The sequence below is a fragment of the Strigops habroptila genome, chromosome 6 (genome assembly GCF_004027225.2).
Source record: "Strigops habroptila isolate Jane chromosome 6, bStrHab1.2.pri, whole genome shotgun sequence".
NCBI lineage: Eukaryota > Metazoa > Chordata > Aves > Psittaciformes > Psittacidae > Strigops > Strigops habroptila.
In genome coordinates, this window is record NC_044282.2 from 56922315 (window position 1) to 56939258 (window position 16944).

The 16944-nt window shown below is 40.5% G+C and overlaps 1 protein-coding gene across 2 annotated transcripts in view; it reads right to left on the reverse strand.

The window, feature by feature from the left end:
- Positions 1-16944, reverse strand: part of CD2AP (CD2 associated protein) — an 82658-nt gene that overhangs the window by 51084 nt on the left and 14630 nt on the right. For both annotated transcript variants that reach the window (XM_030490066.1, XM_030490067.1), the window contains exon 2: positions 9858-10018. In XM_030490066.1, coding sequence (XP_030345926.1) covers positions 9858-10018 — 161 coding nt within the window. The remainder of the gene's footprint in view (positions 1-9857; positions 10019-16944) is intronic.

The following is a 16944-nucleotide window of genomic DNA, read 5'->3' on the forward strand; positions in this document are numbered from 1 at the left end:
AATGTCCTGCCAACCACCAGCCACAAAAATAGTGCTTTAGATCAATGAAACCAAGAATCTCACGTGGCAGAGGGCAAGACATAGATCCAGCTTCCCCAGCATGTTGTTTCATCAAGCTTCCCCCATAAGGAAAGGCAGGAAGACACATTTCTTCTTCTCCCAGTTAAGTGTCTCTATTGCTGGTCCAGAGAAATGTGTCATCCATTAACCACTACAGATCCACTTTAATGTTTAATTCAGAACATCCCTTGCTCCTTCTCACCATCATCCTGGCTTCCTGCAGGATGCTGTACTCAGCTTTCTTCTTCCCTGCATCCCTTTTCCAGGATATCCATCTCTTTCTATTCCCTGTAAAACCTCCAGCACTTTGCTTGTGGCCACCTCTTCACAAAGCTTAAAGAAAGTTATAACATTTCCACATCTATGTCCTACTACAACCCTTGCCCAAAATACAAAATCAAATGCTTAAAGAGATTTGCTGAATAAGGGCTAAAAATATAAATCTCAACATCTCAGTGGAGATTAAAAGAGTTTAAAAGTTTAAGTTTTATCAAAGATTCACACATTAACTAACATTTTAAACTGAAAACGCATCTTGCTTTCTGCTCCTGTTTTGTAAGCAGATAGGTGACAGGGATGTCTGCCCATCATCGTCAGTTTCTAACAGTCTGAAAGCTCATCACACCAAATACAAACAAACTCACACACATTCACCAGAATAATATTTTTTGGAAGTGAAAAGTATCCAAAAGGTTTGTTAAGCCTTGAAAACATTTACCACATCTCATAACATGCGATAGAGCCCAGGAAAACATACATTCAAAAATAAATTTAATACTGAAAACACTACAGTAGAGGGGAGCTAACTTTCCCCTCTAAAACAATGACCCATCCAAACAAGAAGAAAACAGAATTCCCAAGCGGTGCAAATGTCCTGGGATTACAGGCCAGATGAGCTAGCCTCACACAATAAGTTTCAAGAAGAAGCAAGTAGATTACTTCATTCAGCCTCATAAAAAAGGCAAAAGAACAGATTTAACATTAACTGTGCTGGGTGTACAGACGTTGATTTATTAGACTTATGTCTAAGTACTAAAAATACAGCACTGGAATGCATGCCCAGAGCCTCCAGGATGTAACAAACATTTCATCTTACAGTACGTGGATAACTGAACTTTTCGGTATTATTCCTGAATGATCTGCTAATTCCAGAATACACATTTATTGCTGTATCTTAGACTTCCATATACAGTGAAGGTCCAAACTTAAAAGTAAGTTTTCTGCACATGTCCAGTCAATTTTCACTGATCAAGACACTGGCAGTGCTTCGCGGAGTTTACTCAATGATGGTTGCAAACGCCATCTGATGGAACACACCCTGTTTGCAAGCTTCCAGCCAGGGAATGTTTACCTTTCTCCTGTGCTCAGAGAGGAAGCTACAAAACTACATGCAAATCAAATGTAAAAATTAAATAAGGACAGGCAAAAGAGCAGATGTTTCATGTGGTTAAACGAATAACTACTTGTACATACCTGTTGCTTCTTCCGGACTAGCTTGTGCAACAAACCCTGACACCCAAACTGAGCAGCACTATGAGTATCCAGGAGTGTGCAGGTACAACAGAGTAACATCCCAAGCCAATACACCATTTAGAAAAGCAAAAGGCACATGTACAATCAAGGAACTTGAATAAGTCAAATCAGAGAGAGTTATTAGCGTATTAAGTAGGATTCACATTAGTCATTAACTACATTTTATCCTCCATCCTTCAGAACACTACTCCCAAGTTCCCTTCCACACCAGTACTGCCACTGAGGCTAAATGAAGGAGCTATTTCCATTTCTCACATGCTCTTGGAAGCACAGTATTTCTATACTCCCTATTTCCAAACATATTTTAAAATACTAAATATTAAAAGCACCACCAGTGTTTTCTTCATTCTGCGTGCACATTGAACCACCGAAAACTTCACAGTACTACAGTTTTTCACTCTTACAGTGAAACAACAGTTTTCAAATGCAAACTGAAACATTCTTGACAGGAGACATTTTAAAACATGCTCATGTAGAACAAGGCAAGGGCCACATCTTCTGCACTGAAATAGTTAAGGCAAAAATCTGTGATGTTTCAGATCTAATACTCCATCAAGATAAATAACTCACATAACCACAAAACTTTCTCATGCCATATCTTTCTAAGCGCTATACCTACACTGCTTTGGAATATGAAATAATTCACACATCCCAAACCAGCACTGATAAGGCAATAAAATCCCAGTGCTCTATCATCCCGTCACACAGATGACACAAAAAGTCAACTTGGCACACAGGTGTCCACAAGCAGTATCAGTAATACGGCTGTACAGAGCAAAGTCTCAGATCATCTGCAACTCAAACCAACCTCAAGACTTTGTTTTTCCTATCTTCATCCCAGATACAGTCAGTTTATGGAGAGAACTCATAGGGTCAGGGCGCAACTGACCCCAGCAGTCAACCCAGCAATTCGATTGAAAAGTCACAGGAAAAAGAATAACCCATGATGAGCCATGAATCCCAGTAAAAACTCTAATATATGATTTTATGCATACATATATCAGTGCCTTGAGTATACCCAACAACAGTTTCAGCTAGATTTTTGGGGTTTTTTTAGTATTAATTTTAGACACAATGGCTGCCCCCGTCACACGGAAGGCTCACCCAAGCCATTTATCCTGACATTCCGGTTGGAAAAAAGCTGTTTCCTTGTTTATTCAGGACAAAATAGCTGGCTAGCAGAGATCTGTCTCTTGTCCCACAAGCACAGGAATCATTATCACCATTCTTGCAAATCCCAGGCATGTACTGATGGATGGGATTAGCGGAAGCAGTTTAGGCAAACCTGCACAGCACCCCCCGATAACACACTCTGCAGTGGTACTATTTTCTCCAAAAGCCAGAAGGAACAATGACTTGCACCGTCCTATCAGCAACAGGTCTCGAAGCACCACCCTGAATGCTCAGCTTCATTCCTTGCCAGGAAACAGAGCCACCTTACACCCATCATTTCTCTCATATACTCAGCACTGAAACCAAAATTGCTTAATATGGCTTTCAATCTTGCATGTTATCTTTGTTTCTGAAAAACAAGAACTGCCAGCTTCGAAGCAAGTGTCGCCTTCTTACCAGCAGGGCTGCCTACCTCTCCCTGGGAAGCCAACGACATCTCTGAGCTCCTCAATCTCACCTCCCTATGCAAGCCACTGTGATTAAACTTTCCTCAGAACAACAATAAAGCAAAGGAAAAAGCTGTATAAACTATCGTGTGACTGACAGTAATTGATAAATTAATGCATATCTAATTTTCTCCAAGCATTACCTGGATGCAAAGAATTCAGACAGAACACTTAGCAGAGGAACAAACCCAGAAGTCCTGGACACAGATATGTGTTTTATTCCATGCTATAAAGACATCTAAATTACTTCAAACTAGATGTGCATGGCTTATCCTATATACATTGTTTAAAAGCTTAGGCACAATTCCCTGCCACAGTAACACTAAAAACGACCCAGAAGAGAGGAGAGTGACACTGTCCCACCCATGATCCCTTCCAACTCCATGATTCCTGTTTAAAGTTCTGGGCGAGGTCAATTTTCTATTTTTGAAAAGGAACTACAGAAGACGCTACGCTTGAAGGAGTTCTCAGCCAAAACTACTCTCTCCAGTTCACAGCATGCACAGTGCTTAACAGCATCCCACCAGCAAGGAAAGAGGCAGCAAAGACACAGCCTTAAGAAGGTAGGTCAGAGTACTAATACCTAACCCTGGTGTAAGGAGGCTTTTAAGGGAAGGAAAAGGAGATTGGGTTTTGGTTTGTTCACACAAACACAGAGACCAGGAAGTTAAGCAAGAAAGTCACTGTTTTTAAAATCACTGTTTTTAAAAGAAATTCTTCATGCAAGAACCACGGCGGTCTGCATTTCCTAAGGGTCTCTATACACTACAGAAGGGTAGATGAGCTAAACCAAACCCAAGTAATTTTACTGCACAACCAAGTCTAAGGCCAAAAATTCACACAATGTATTAAAATCTAAAACTTATACTACAGTCACAACTTTCAAATTTGCTTTGCTGTTCACGTTCATTATCCTGCAACGCAAAGTCTGCTTACAATATTTGCCATTAAGAACGTATGGAGAAATAAAGCAAGCTTACCACTTCCAAGGACATATTTGCTCGAACACACCCAGTGTTGCAGGGTTTTTTTATTTAGGGGGAGGAAGAAAAATGTCACAGCGAGCAAAGTTCACGTGTTAACCTGAGGAGGACCCAGGCTCAGCACTGAGCTGAGCGGGAGCAGCTGCACACACCTGCACAGGCAAAAAGTTTTCTCTGAACCAGCTCTCAGGCAGACGGGTTCTTGGCTGAGCCAGCAGCTGAAGCGATGCATATCCCAAACATGCTTGTTGAAGTGCCCAGTTTGCTCACCAGAATGCCCCCGAAGCCTACCAGCAAACTTTTCTACCTTAACTGATGACAGCTACTAATTAATCTACCCGCTGCTCCTCCCTTGTTCAAGTTACTGCCTTGAGCTTATGATATCACTTGTTTTACTACCGCAAAAAGCTGTATTACTCACAGTCTAGCTAGTTAAAAAACCAATACAGCAATGAACAAAATTAAACAAGGAACTTCAGTGATAACGTTCTCAGCCATGTATGGACAAACTTCAAAAATGAGCAGACGGATGAACACCAAATCATCACTTCCAGCTTATCAACACAATAGTTGGCTGGAGAGTGAATAGAGCTACTCAAAATAAACACATAAACAAACAAGAAAATAGAAACAAACAAACAACCCAACCCAAAACCAAAAAGCCTCCCACATCCCACACACCTTCACATCTCCAAAAAGCTCACATACTCAATCTAATAGCATTACTGCACTGCTCTAGCCTATAATGGAGATGAACGTGTGCACATTCCATGCTGTGATGAATTTTAGGAAGGAAAAGCCACTCTCAAAGAAAACAATACAACTCTGCTAGGTTTCCACTGTTAATTCTTTTCAGGAATTTATTAAGTTGTTGATTTTACTTGCCCATAGAGGAAGAGGGAAAAAAATGGTGATAATAATGTCAGGAACAAGAACTCTAGGTCAAATATTTCAACCCCGCTAAAAGCATATATGCACATAGTTCAAACAGGAAATTTCAAATCAGGTTTGGTTAATAAAATTGGGTATTTATGAAACCCAAATTCAGCACTGCATTACAGGCAGAAAATCTTTAAAAGCCCTAGTGCTGAAAAGTGAATTCAAGGAAATCGGCTTCCCAAGTAGGCAGTGTAATTGCTTGTACTTCCTTTTTTTTTTTTCTTACCTACTTGTTTTCAACTATAGAGTCACCACAAGCTTTTCCACCACCACTGACCTCTAGTTTCAGGGCTGCTTTAGACATCCCACCTCAACTTCTCTCGCAACCTTTACAGTACTCCATGCTCTTCATCCAAGGCATTGTCACACTAGCATCTGAGGATGTTTTAGGGGCTTTATGGGGTTCCCCTGAATTGACTCCACCTGTTCTCTTTCTTCTAATGCAAAACAGTGGAAGTCAGCAAGTGGAAGTCAGCACCAACAACTGCACCTTGTGGGACAGACAATCTCAGGCTGCTGGTTAACCTAAACTAATGCAGGAATATCTTAGGTCCCAGTTGGCACTAGGAACTGAGCACCACCAAGCTCTGATCCTTCTTCAGGATCTCAGAGTCAATGGGCAAAAAGTTTTGGTAGAAGCCAAAAACCAAACCCAACCAAAAAACTTACCAGCAGATGTTATAAGGTACCAAGCATCACAGCAGCATCCACAGGAAGCTTCCACACATTCCCTTCTGCATTCGAGTTATTTCAAAGTCATAGAGTGCTTAGCTCACCTACTTGCCTGTGCAACAAATTAACTCATTTGAAAAGTGTCAACTTCCTTTGCTGCGCTTCTGACAGCGAAGACCCAATCGCTACTACTACACGAAACGTAAACCTCCTACCACTACATGCAACTATTTTGCAATATTTGGAAGACTTGAGAAAAAGAGATAGACATAATCAAAAGGTATTTCCTGCATGACTAACGATTCCAAATGAAGCTGATAGCACTTGTTCGAACAGAAAAGACACATTTGTCAAAGCATGCAGAAGTCAAAGTATGAAAAGTAGTGTAAAATGGCAGTAAATCCTACGTATTAGCAGAGCCCAGAAAGAGGAAACAGAAGGGGTGATGACAGAGTCTGAATCTGTGGCACCCAACACACCCAGGCAGCATGAAGCGATAATCCTCCTGTTGACATTTTGGTTGTCCTTCAAACAGGCAAGAAACAGCTGCATGCTGCCTGGCAGCCAAGGACAGTCTGCATCTTGCCACAAAGGCAACAAGCTCTTTTCCTGCCCTCAGACAGGATGAAGAAGAAAGACTAACAAAATGAGTGAAAACCAAACTAGCTGGAATTAGCACCTCCCCTCCCCCTCCTCCCCCCCCCAATTCTCCTGCAGTTGTCTGATGAAAATCAAAGGCTTCTTTTAAAGAACTCATTTATCTTCTCTAAAAACATCTACCATTTGAAAAAGAAAACATGTCCATCTTCACCCTGTTTAATCTGTCATGTATTTGCCATGCTTTTAAATATTTTGTGCATGCAGAAGCCAGGCAGATCTAGTGGATAACACATGTGCTTTCAGTTTCGAATGCTAACCTCTTTCAAACCAGCACAGATTATAATTTACCATCCAAATTCTGCAAGGACAGATTATACTTTGGCCACAGTTCAATTCTTAACAAAACAGCATATATATCACAAAAAAACCCAAATTTATCCATATAATGAATTCAGGCCAGATCCCCATCTAATGCATGAAATTACACTCACAACAAGAGAATAAGAAAATCCTTTCAGTAAGGAATAAATATTCAAGTACATTCCCAGAGATTTGCATTCAAATATGCACACGTTGGTGCAACTTTTGGTTCTGTCCACAGCAATTTGCTCTCTCCAGTCACATTTTTACTGACCTGACCTGAGACATCTACCCCATCCACCCAAGTTTCTCCCAGTCCTCCCAGCCTAGTGTCGTTCCAGATCTTTCCACCTCACTGCATCTTTCAGACCCTTAGTCTCCTTTCCCTGTCCTGTGCGTCATGAGAAATTAGCAATATTTGTCCTTCTTCCACATCCTTCTTGTCATTACCCCTCCCAATGAACTTGCTACACTTCTCTACTCTTAACCCTACAAGCCCTTGCAGGAGCTGTTCCTACTTTGACTGGTAAGGCACCCCTTCTCACAGAAAGCTCAGAAGCACATAGAGGCCACCACCACCTGGCGATACTGAGCTACTGGGTGAGGCAGCAAATGAGTAAATCTAGTTCTAAAGGGACTTGCCTTGCTCACAAGGCCAAAGTACAACCTTGCTTCAGGAAGGAATATTTCCGCATTCTTCCTGAAGTTCACCCACAACCTGCAGGTGTTAACACTGCACCTGGCCAAGCTGAAGCATTTGCGTTCAGTTTTTGAGGCTTGGTATTAGCACCGGTCTGGTCATAGTAGTTTTTCACAGATCCTGACCATTCAACAACCTACAGCACCACCAAGTGAGATCAGTTGAGGGGGAGGGGAGGCAGAAAAACCTCACTTCCCCAGAAATGGTCTCTCAAACCATCACTACCTGTAAATTAACTTTTAAGAAGAAACTATAATCAAATTGGCCATGAAGAAAACCACAACTTCAAATTTCCCTAACAATTCATTCATTGCATGACGTCTTCCACAGCTTATGCACACCATCTTAAAAGTTCTCAAAATCAGCCTCATGGCTGCACTCAACTCCACACCAAGAAGGCAAGTTATCCCCTGCCGTCATGAAACCAGAGACAATTTTATTCTACACAATTTCCTTTCCACTTCTCCAAATCCCTATGTCACCTGGAAAACTGACTTCCCCCTGTAATTCAGGATACCTGACCATGCCATGCACACACTGAACAGCTGTATAGATAAAAATACCTGGAGCTGAGGTGCATGAAGACTTTTCAGAATGGAAGTAATTTAAAATGAAGTTTATAAAAGCCACAGCTGCAGGAGGGCAAGAAAACACCCAACAAGTTCAGTATTCAACATGGAAACAAGCCACAACTGACCCCTCTTTGTTGTTCAGTACCAAGCAGACAGTCTTGATGACACAAGAACTAAGGAAGAGCCATGTTTGATGCTTTCTTCCCACATGGCACTTGAGTGCTAATTAAATACATCATCAACACAGTAATCATTGAAACACCATTTAAGGTAAAATTACTATTTATACAGGACTCAAACCCCAAGTGGATTTTGACCTAAACTACAAAAAACATAAAAAAAAATAAATTAGACAAGTGAAAGGCATTCACACAAACTTGGTAAGAGACCCTGAGAACAACTGGATTATTCCCATCAGTTGTAAAAGGTAGATACTAAAACCCTCTGCAGTAAATAAGAAATGACTAATTTTGCTTTTTCAGTCAGATGAACAGAAAAAATGTCAAATTTAATGTATACAGTGTAAAGAAGTGTTTATAGCACTGGACAAATTTTCCCTTAAGTTTAGCAATATGAAAAGATCACAGCAATATCCATCAGATAATTCTATTTTGCAAAGAATTTGTTTCACTTTAAAAGAGACAGGAATATCTAAATTCTCTTTGGTTTTATGGAAGCTGCACTACGGAATCCTTGGAAGTTTCTAAAAAGGTTAGAAAGCATAAAGAAGCAAAACATAACATCTCTGTAACAGTTGCATAGTTTAGATGAGAAAATACCTGCAGCTCAGCAAACTCTGAGTTTCAAAGTAGAATAGCACACCTAGGTGCTTTGCAGGCTTCTTCATTGCAAGTAACTAATAAATAGATGCATACTCAATATTACTTTAGGAAAATCTGCAGAGAAAACAGGAAAAAACTTGGAAGATACAAACAAGAATTTGAATTAAAATTAGGACACAAACACAGAATAAATATAAAAGGTTAAATAAAAGGTTTGTTTGAGAAGCAGTACGTCACAGCAGAAAACTACTGTAAGTTTGTCACACAGCACCGGGCAAGACAGAGCTTCCAGAGAAGAGGCTCATCTTCAGTAAGATGATGACTAACCCAAAGACACAACAGTGCTGCAGCCCAGCAGAGCACTTACCTCACAACCTTCCTGTGTCAGATATTTGCTGCTGACAAATGGGGAGCCCAGCCAGGAAACCAAACAAGCTGAAAGCCAACCTGATTCCACAGTTACCTTTCAGCTGGGCACATTCCCTGCCCTGTCACTTCACATGGTCACCAACTGGCAGTGCCAGCAATGGTGAGTCCAGCGTAAGGAAGAATTGCTCCTTCAAACAAAGCATCTTAATCCCGGCTGAAATACCCACACAACCATAGCCCGAGGATGTAGTTTTTCATTATAGCTGAGCTGACTGAGCTGTGACCGCACTTTCCCAACTCTCTCATGACTTCCTGCCTTCTGTAAGGGTAGGCTTGGAGGGTTTTTGTGGTTTTGGTTTCTTAATCAGTTCATCTCACTAAAGCAGGTAACTATGGCTACAGAGAACTGTTAGTGCACTGCAGCAGTAGGAGGCAGACAGAACATACAGCACAAGGGTACAGACCAAAAGAAATGCTAAAGTGAATGAGAACAGCAGAACTTAAACAAAAACAGCCTGAAAAAGCATACTAAAAAAGATCATAATATAAAAGGTCATCCAGTTAAAAAAATCTTATTAGAAATACAAATGATGTGTGTACTAACCATTTCAATAGTAGCTAGCCTGCTGTACAATCACAGTGAAATCAAGTCAATGCAGAAAACTCACCTTCACAAAATTGTCAGGGAACATGCCCCTTTTGCCATTTAGCTCCCCTTCTAACCATCCTTCTTCTTCCAGTTTTTTCACATTCCTGATGATTTCCCCGACTCGGATCGTTAACTCATCATCATGCACTGCATCATAGTCATATTCCACAATATAGTCCACTAAAAAGAAAAAAAAACCCACAGTGAATGCAACTCAGACATGGAAATGCAACTTGAAAGCCATGCATGTACAGAAAGGCAGACCTAGCAACAAATGCTAAGAACAAGTGTTTCCATTACAGCAGTACTCATTTGGGAATTGTAGTGTTCCCAACCATTTTGGAGGGGGGAAGAAAACTGGACAGTCACCTATTCAAACAAAGTAAATTTAGGAATATGACAGCAGGTCATATGTTGATAGCAGTGGGTAGGATTTTGGACATGTGTGGCGGAAGGGATTGCTGGCAGTGGTTTTTTACCCCTGCCCCCTAAGTCCCAGCCTAAGATTTACCAGTTATGAATCACTGCCTACAGGGCAATCATTTGTTACTTAATGCATATCTGGGGCCAAGGAAGGAGAAAGGTTCAAACTGTGCATGTAAGGTACATACATGCAATGCTTTGTTAATTCTCATACTTGCAGCTGCTATTATATCTGCAAAAAACCGATTGCTGCACACAGAATAGCTTTGCAGGTTTGATCCATGAAATGTAATGTAGCCCGAAGGTGTCCGATTAACAGTATCATACAACTTAAATTGCACAGACATGTAAAAGGCACCCTCCTTCAGATTTATCTGGTTTTGAATGAAAAAAGAATAAACAAGCAAGCTTGAGTTTTTATATAATAAAGTTTACTCAGAGGAACATAGCAATATATTTACATACTTGTCCATCTGTTGCACAAGATCCATGAGAGTTGCTTACTGACAGCTTAAGGTTTGTTTGGCAATAAAGGCTCATTTGTTCATCAAGAAATTATGTTTATGCCAGAAATTTCCACAGCTCTGCAGCAATCAAATAATCTTCCCTCACTAAAATCCAGTTAGGACAGCCAGGCACTACTAAACATAATACTATTTTCACTGAAACCTCCCTGTGCTCTACATATCACAACAAGCATGCAAAGATGAGAGCACAACAGGGTTAAAAGTCAGAAATCCTGAATGGCTGCAAAAACTTTTTCCCAGGTTACTCTTTATTCTATCAGTGCATAATAATATCCAACAATTAATTCACAAATTAAGCAATTAAGTGGGGGAAAGTATTATTTCCTGATACTGAACTTACAGCTCCATTAAATCAATGTATAATTCTGACCTGTGAACAGTTTTGATCAAAAGCGTTGCTGCACGCATGTTGTGATATATCCTTTATCTCGCTGTTGCCTACAGATGAAGTCAGAAAACCCTCAGTAATAAGAACCAGAACTACATCATGGTGCCATGAATACAAGAGAAGCCAGAACGATTTGTCTGGCAAACTATTTTCTGAATACACCCATTGACAAAGGAACCAGTTGAATATAAACGTGAAGACTTAGTTTCACTTTTTTCCTTTAAGATATAAAATTTTTTGAACAGAAATCATCACCAGATATCTGCTCATGATATGCTCTCTGGAACTCTTAACACACACTTTTTGTACTGTATGCATTTGCTTTTTGTGGTGCATACATTTATTCTTGCCAAATGTATTCTCTAAGCTTACTTCAAAGCTTCATATTTCCCCATTACTGCCTGCAGCAAGCATAGTAGTTTTGTCTTGCTTCTGCACTGAATTGTCTTTGGAGTTGCTGACATGAAATATCGCCTAGATAGAAAATTCTGGCACACACATCATAAAGACAACAGCCATTCATCACCTACAGTCTGAAATAAAAATGTCATCTTCTAACCAACTCAACCCAAGCATTTTGGAAACCTATAAATGCATAAAAATGTAAGAAATCACCGTGTTACATATTTCTCTCATGATAAACTCTGGTTTTAAGCATATTTCAGTATCACACTATAGGACAGTTTTACAAAGTTGAACATGGAAAATGGCTCAGAACAGTCAGTCATGGTAAATGCTTACAGCATTGAAGACTATGACTGGAACTGCCAAACACCTGGTCCTTTTTCCACAGAAGTAGTAGGTAACCATACCCACACTATGTCAACATGAACTAATTATTTTGAAAGCTCCTTTATTTCCTTGGGGCAACATTTCTACATTTGTGCTTGAAATGCACAACACATTCATTTTGGTCACATCACCCTTCCTGACCGTAAAACATTCACTTGGTCATGCCAACAACCAAAGCAGGATCTCAAGAACCTCCCAGTCACCATCTATGTGTCTCCACATTCTAAAGACAAATAGCAGTAAATTAATATCAGCTTTTTGTGTTTGAAATTTAGGTGCTGGATTTCCTCTTATCAGTGATACTCAATACCACCCTCACTCTCATGGACACGTATACAAAACAGATCTAAACTTTGTTGTCTTACCTGTAAATTGGAGGGTTCATGGGGAATGTAAAGAGAGTTTCAGACCATACTTTTTTTACATGTGACAACAGAAACAGCAAGAAACTACACATCTCACTACTATGGAGTCCTCAAGAGGAACATTTACAAGTTATGCTTTTCAGTATTACTAAGTAGCACTGAATGAACTGTCCAGGTAATTTGGACTGCAGTGTGATGAGCAAGAAACCATTCTAGCACCAAAACAGTCCAAACCAGTCCAGATTAAATAAGCCTCTGAAAGGTCAAGTATAATATTTACCCAAGTAAAAACAGTGCCCAGTGGTGACCAAAAGTGGTTTTAAGGAATCACAACTCCTTATAATAGCAATAATTGGGAATCATGGCAGTCCACAGATTATACTTCTGAATGCCTGAAGCAGTTCTGAATGCTTCTGAATTATAACTCTGAATGCTTCAAGTTCTTGCTTGAAAGTTTTACTCAAGAGCAGATGTGACACTAAAATCAGTCAGCAATAAGTTGGACTGCAGTAGTATAAGCTGGGCAAAACTTTCAAAATTCAGAAAGTCTCAACTGGTAGAAGGTGCAGCAGAAAACCTCAGCAATACAAACTACCAAACACACCTATCTTACCTTCCCTCTGCTTTTTACACAGCTTTCTGGACATGGTCCTGAGCAACCTGCTGCAGATGCCTGCTCCTAGAGGAGAGTTGGACTAGACCATCTCAAAGGTGCCTTCCAGCCTTAGCGATTGTGCAACAGATTTGAGCCGCAGATATACCATAGGCGGCAGCTTTCTGCCATCCAGCCATGACAGCTTTCCAACATAACTAAAGAACTTCCCAGACAGTGATTTTTGAAGGGTTTGACCCATTTTCAGGGGCAGGGGATTGATATTAAATCAACGGTGCTAAGTAAAAAAATACTGATGGGACGTCTTGAGGGAAATGTGGTTATAGGAGGCTTTATGGGAGCGTCTGTTCAGCTCAAGGTTTTGACTAAGATGATAACTTGACTAATGAAACAATAAAGCAGAACAAACACATCAAAGACAGTCATCCCTGTCAACAACTACAGACTACGTTGTTCCCCATGGCAAAGACAAAAAGTGTCCTATCTAACAGCACTGCCTCTTTGACAGAATAGCTCCCGCTGTTAGCCAACACAGCAACATTGCCTGCACAAGGCATTCAGTCACTGCTGGCACAGGTGGACTCTGCTTCTCCAAAACTGACATAACCGGCTTTTCTGCCAACCACATACCCATGCCAAAGCAGAGGGCAAGCCTCCTGATAAGCATGGCTGCATAACACCCACCTTCACTGATTTTAAACAAAGGAAGCCTTCAGCTACTCAGACTCTTTCTGAAGGTGGCTGTTATAGGTAACTAAGGCTCTCTGGAGCCTTCCAGAAAGAAATCTATAAATAAATGAAGAAAAAGTGGAAACATACCAAAATTCTAGCACGCTTGCGTCTTTAATAAAAATAAGCAAGTGTCAGAGACTCATCCAGCAAAGAGCATAATTTCACATTTTTGGTACTTTGTTTAGGATATTACAATACTATCAGAATCCAGTGACCTTTCTGTAGTAGCCAGAAAAAGATACAAACCAGATATAAAATAAATCCCATGAAAAACCACATTTAATAGCTTATAAAATGAAAACAATAAAAATCATTTCTGGTATAACTGAAATCCTTGCATTCAGCTTTCAAGCTATTCAAGAAGCCTTGCTGAAACTTGCTGCAGACTTGGAAGGACAGAGTCCAACATAAAGCAGCAAGAGCAGCTTGAGGTGCATGCCATGCTCCAGGTCATTTCAGGCAGGTTTTAGGTCAGTTCAGATTCAAAGTCATTTATTGGAACATGAACTCCGGAAAGTTGTGTGGCTTCCAGAAGCATCTTACCAGCAGAACTGCAGTCACACTAGAAACCGAGATTTTGCTTTTCCAATTTATCATAACAGACAGTTGCTAGCTGCCCAAATTTTAGTAGAACTGTTATTTCCACTTATCTATCACAAAAAAACCCCAACAGTTTAGACTCCCATAAATCCAATCTAACATTTTTGTTATTATGTATGAATACATATAGTTACTAAGGTCTTTAATTTTTGCTAAGGTATTTAGTGTTATAGCAGAGAGCAAGCTTACAGTGGGCACAAAAGACAAGAGAAGATACAATCTTGTCCTTGTAACTATCATACTTTTCTTCACAACTATCTCAAAATCAGGTTTTAGTCTGAAGGAGAAAGCTCCTTCTAATTATTTACCCCCAGAAACATTCCTACAATTTGTGAGATAAGATTCCAGATGTTTTCATAGAAATACTCTAATATATATTTGATCACTGAAGACAGATCTTAACACTGAAAAGGTAGTTCAAGTGTTTGAACATTGAACAATGGAAACACCTCTGTAAGTGTTAAACACAAGTAGTGGTTATAAGAATGTTTTTTTCCACTTCAACACCACATAATTAATGCCCTGTGACCCTGACCTGAGTCACTGATGACAACCCACATGCTCAAATAAAGAAACGTGGTGGACTTCCATTGCCCTTAAAATTCTAGACCCTGCTTCCAAAACTGCCTGAGTTTTGCCCTTGCAAAGCTCTCCTCTCATGTAAGGCACATGTGCAAGGTAAGCACCAGGGCTTGACAACCAAAGGCAAATCCCTCCTAGTCAAGAGCCTCCTCTGCTCCGAAGCCAGGCTCTTTGCCCTGCATCTGCTGCTGTGATTCACCCTCATGTTTACACAACGACCCACAATGACCATAATAATCAGTTCTCCAAAGATCAAAGTATTCTTTTGGGGTTTGATCTTCCTCACACTGAGTAGGGAAGCACCTCACATTTGCCACTACTGGGGAAACCACAGTGACCACTAATCTTGCTCAAAAAGGTTCTTTCCTTTCTTTCATGACCCAACAGCCATCAGCATGAGAAGCAGCCTAGGGACTGAACCCTCAACAGGTGGAAACATACAGTATCTCCTACTTTCCCCTCTCATGGTGCACAATACAGCTATATCACCAACTCAAAGTGGGAGACCTGCAAAGTTGTACTTCCAAACAAAGTTGTACTTAACCCAAGAATGCTGTGATCCCACCCTCTCTTCTGTGTGCATTCCCATGGTCCCTTCCCCCTGTTCTGCACTTTAATTACTACTTATTTATACTCCTGCTGAATCAGTATAAGAAAACCATTTAATGCCAACTTTCCACAAGTTTATCTCCCTAGAATGGCTCACTGCGGGGTCAGAGATGCAGGACTGCATTAAACCCGACTTTGATCAACATCTGCATCGTTGTTACAGTCCAGACCAGGAGCACGCTGATTAGTGACGCTCCAAACCATTCTCACCTATTGTGCTTCAGTTCACAGTGTGGAGCAGTCTCACAGCAAGAAATCTGGATTTATTTTCACTGAAACTAAATCAAAGATATGCAGCCTAGAAACACTTAAAGCATGCTGATCTTTAATAGGAGTTATGTCCATGGGTTAAGACTAGAATTACAACAATTTAAAAATGTCCAAAATAGGCACTATGAGTGTCAGATCCCTAACATCAGCAGTTTCTTCCTATGGATCCACTCATCTCACCCCTCAGCACTTGATGCTTTGCACATAGCCAGAATCTACCATGAAACCACATGCTAACATAATGCATAAACAAGATGAGGTCACTGGATTCCTGTCAACTCTGACAGTAGGGATGCAGTTCCAAGCTATTAAGAAATTAAACAAGGAAAGAGTATACTTAACCATCAGAGACCATACAGTCTGCAGATATTTTACAGTACAGCTCACCACAGCCTTCAGTAAGTCAATAGTTTTAAGCCACACTATACAGAACAGCAGACACTTAACCAAGCTGAACCATGTGGAATCATCACATTCATGTTCCACGTGGAGGAACTGCAAAACAGTTGCATCACAAGGACTATTGAAAGCGTTAAGCATCACAAGTAAGATGTTCCACCCTCACAGTAGCTCAGAAGGAGGTCAGGTGCCTCCTGCTTGGCATCAGAAATAGCAGTGACACATAGCAGAGCCATTTCTACCTGTGCCTACTCCCACATGAGCCATACCAGTTGTGCCAGCTCCAGCCCTGATAAACAGCTCTGTACCAAAGCAGGCACATTGCTTCCTGCTCCTAAAGCTTTGACCCCTATACGTCAGCCAAACAAACTTCTGCTGCCACAAGGAAGGGATGTGGCAGAGGAGGGACTCTGCAGTTTAAGATAATATCAACTTCATATATCAAATATTGACTCAAGGTCTTGTTTTAAGCAAAGTGCCCTGAGCCATCAGGGTTCTTGCATTAGTTTATAATATAACAACACACTGCCAGTGGAATTGAGAGATTTTCATCCTGTTCCATGTACATTTTCTTGTAAGCATATACAATTAGCTCCCAGTCTGCTGTAAATTGATTATTCCTGTAGTGTATTATTTAATCTAGTAGTGGATTATTTCAGAGTCAGAGAATCTGAATCTGTGGAATTTATTAGCTCAGGTGCTGGTCAAACAAACCTTGCTTTCAAGCACTAAAGACACCTTCAAAATGAACAAACACACACTGTTGGACCCAAGCTGATTCTACAAAAAACCAGCTCAGCTGTGTC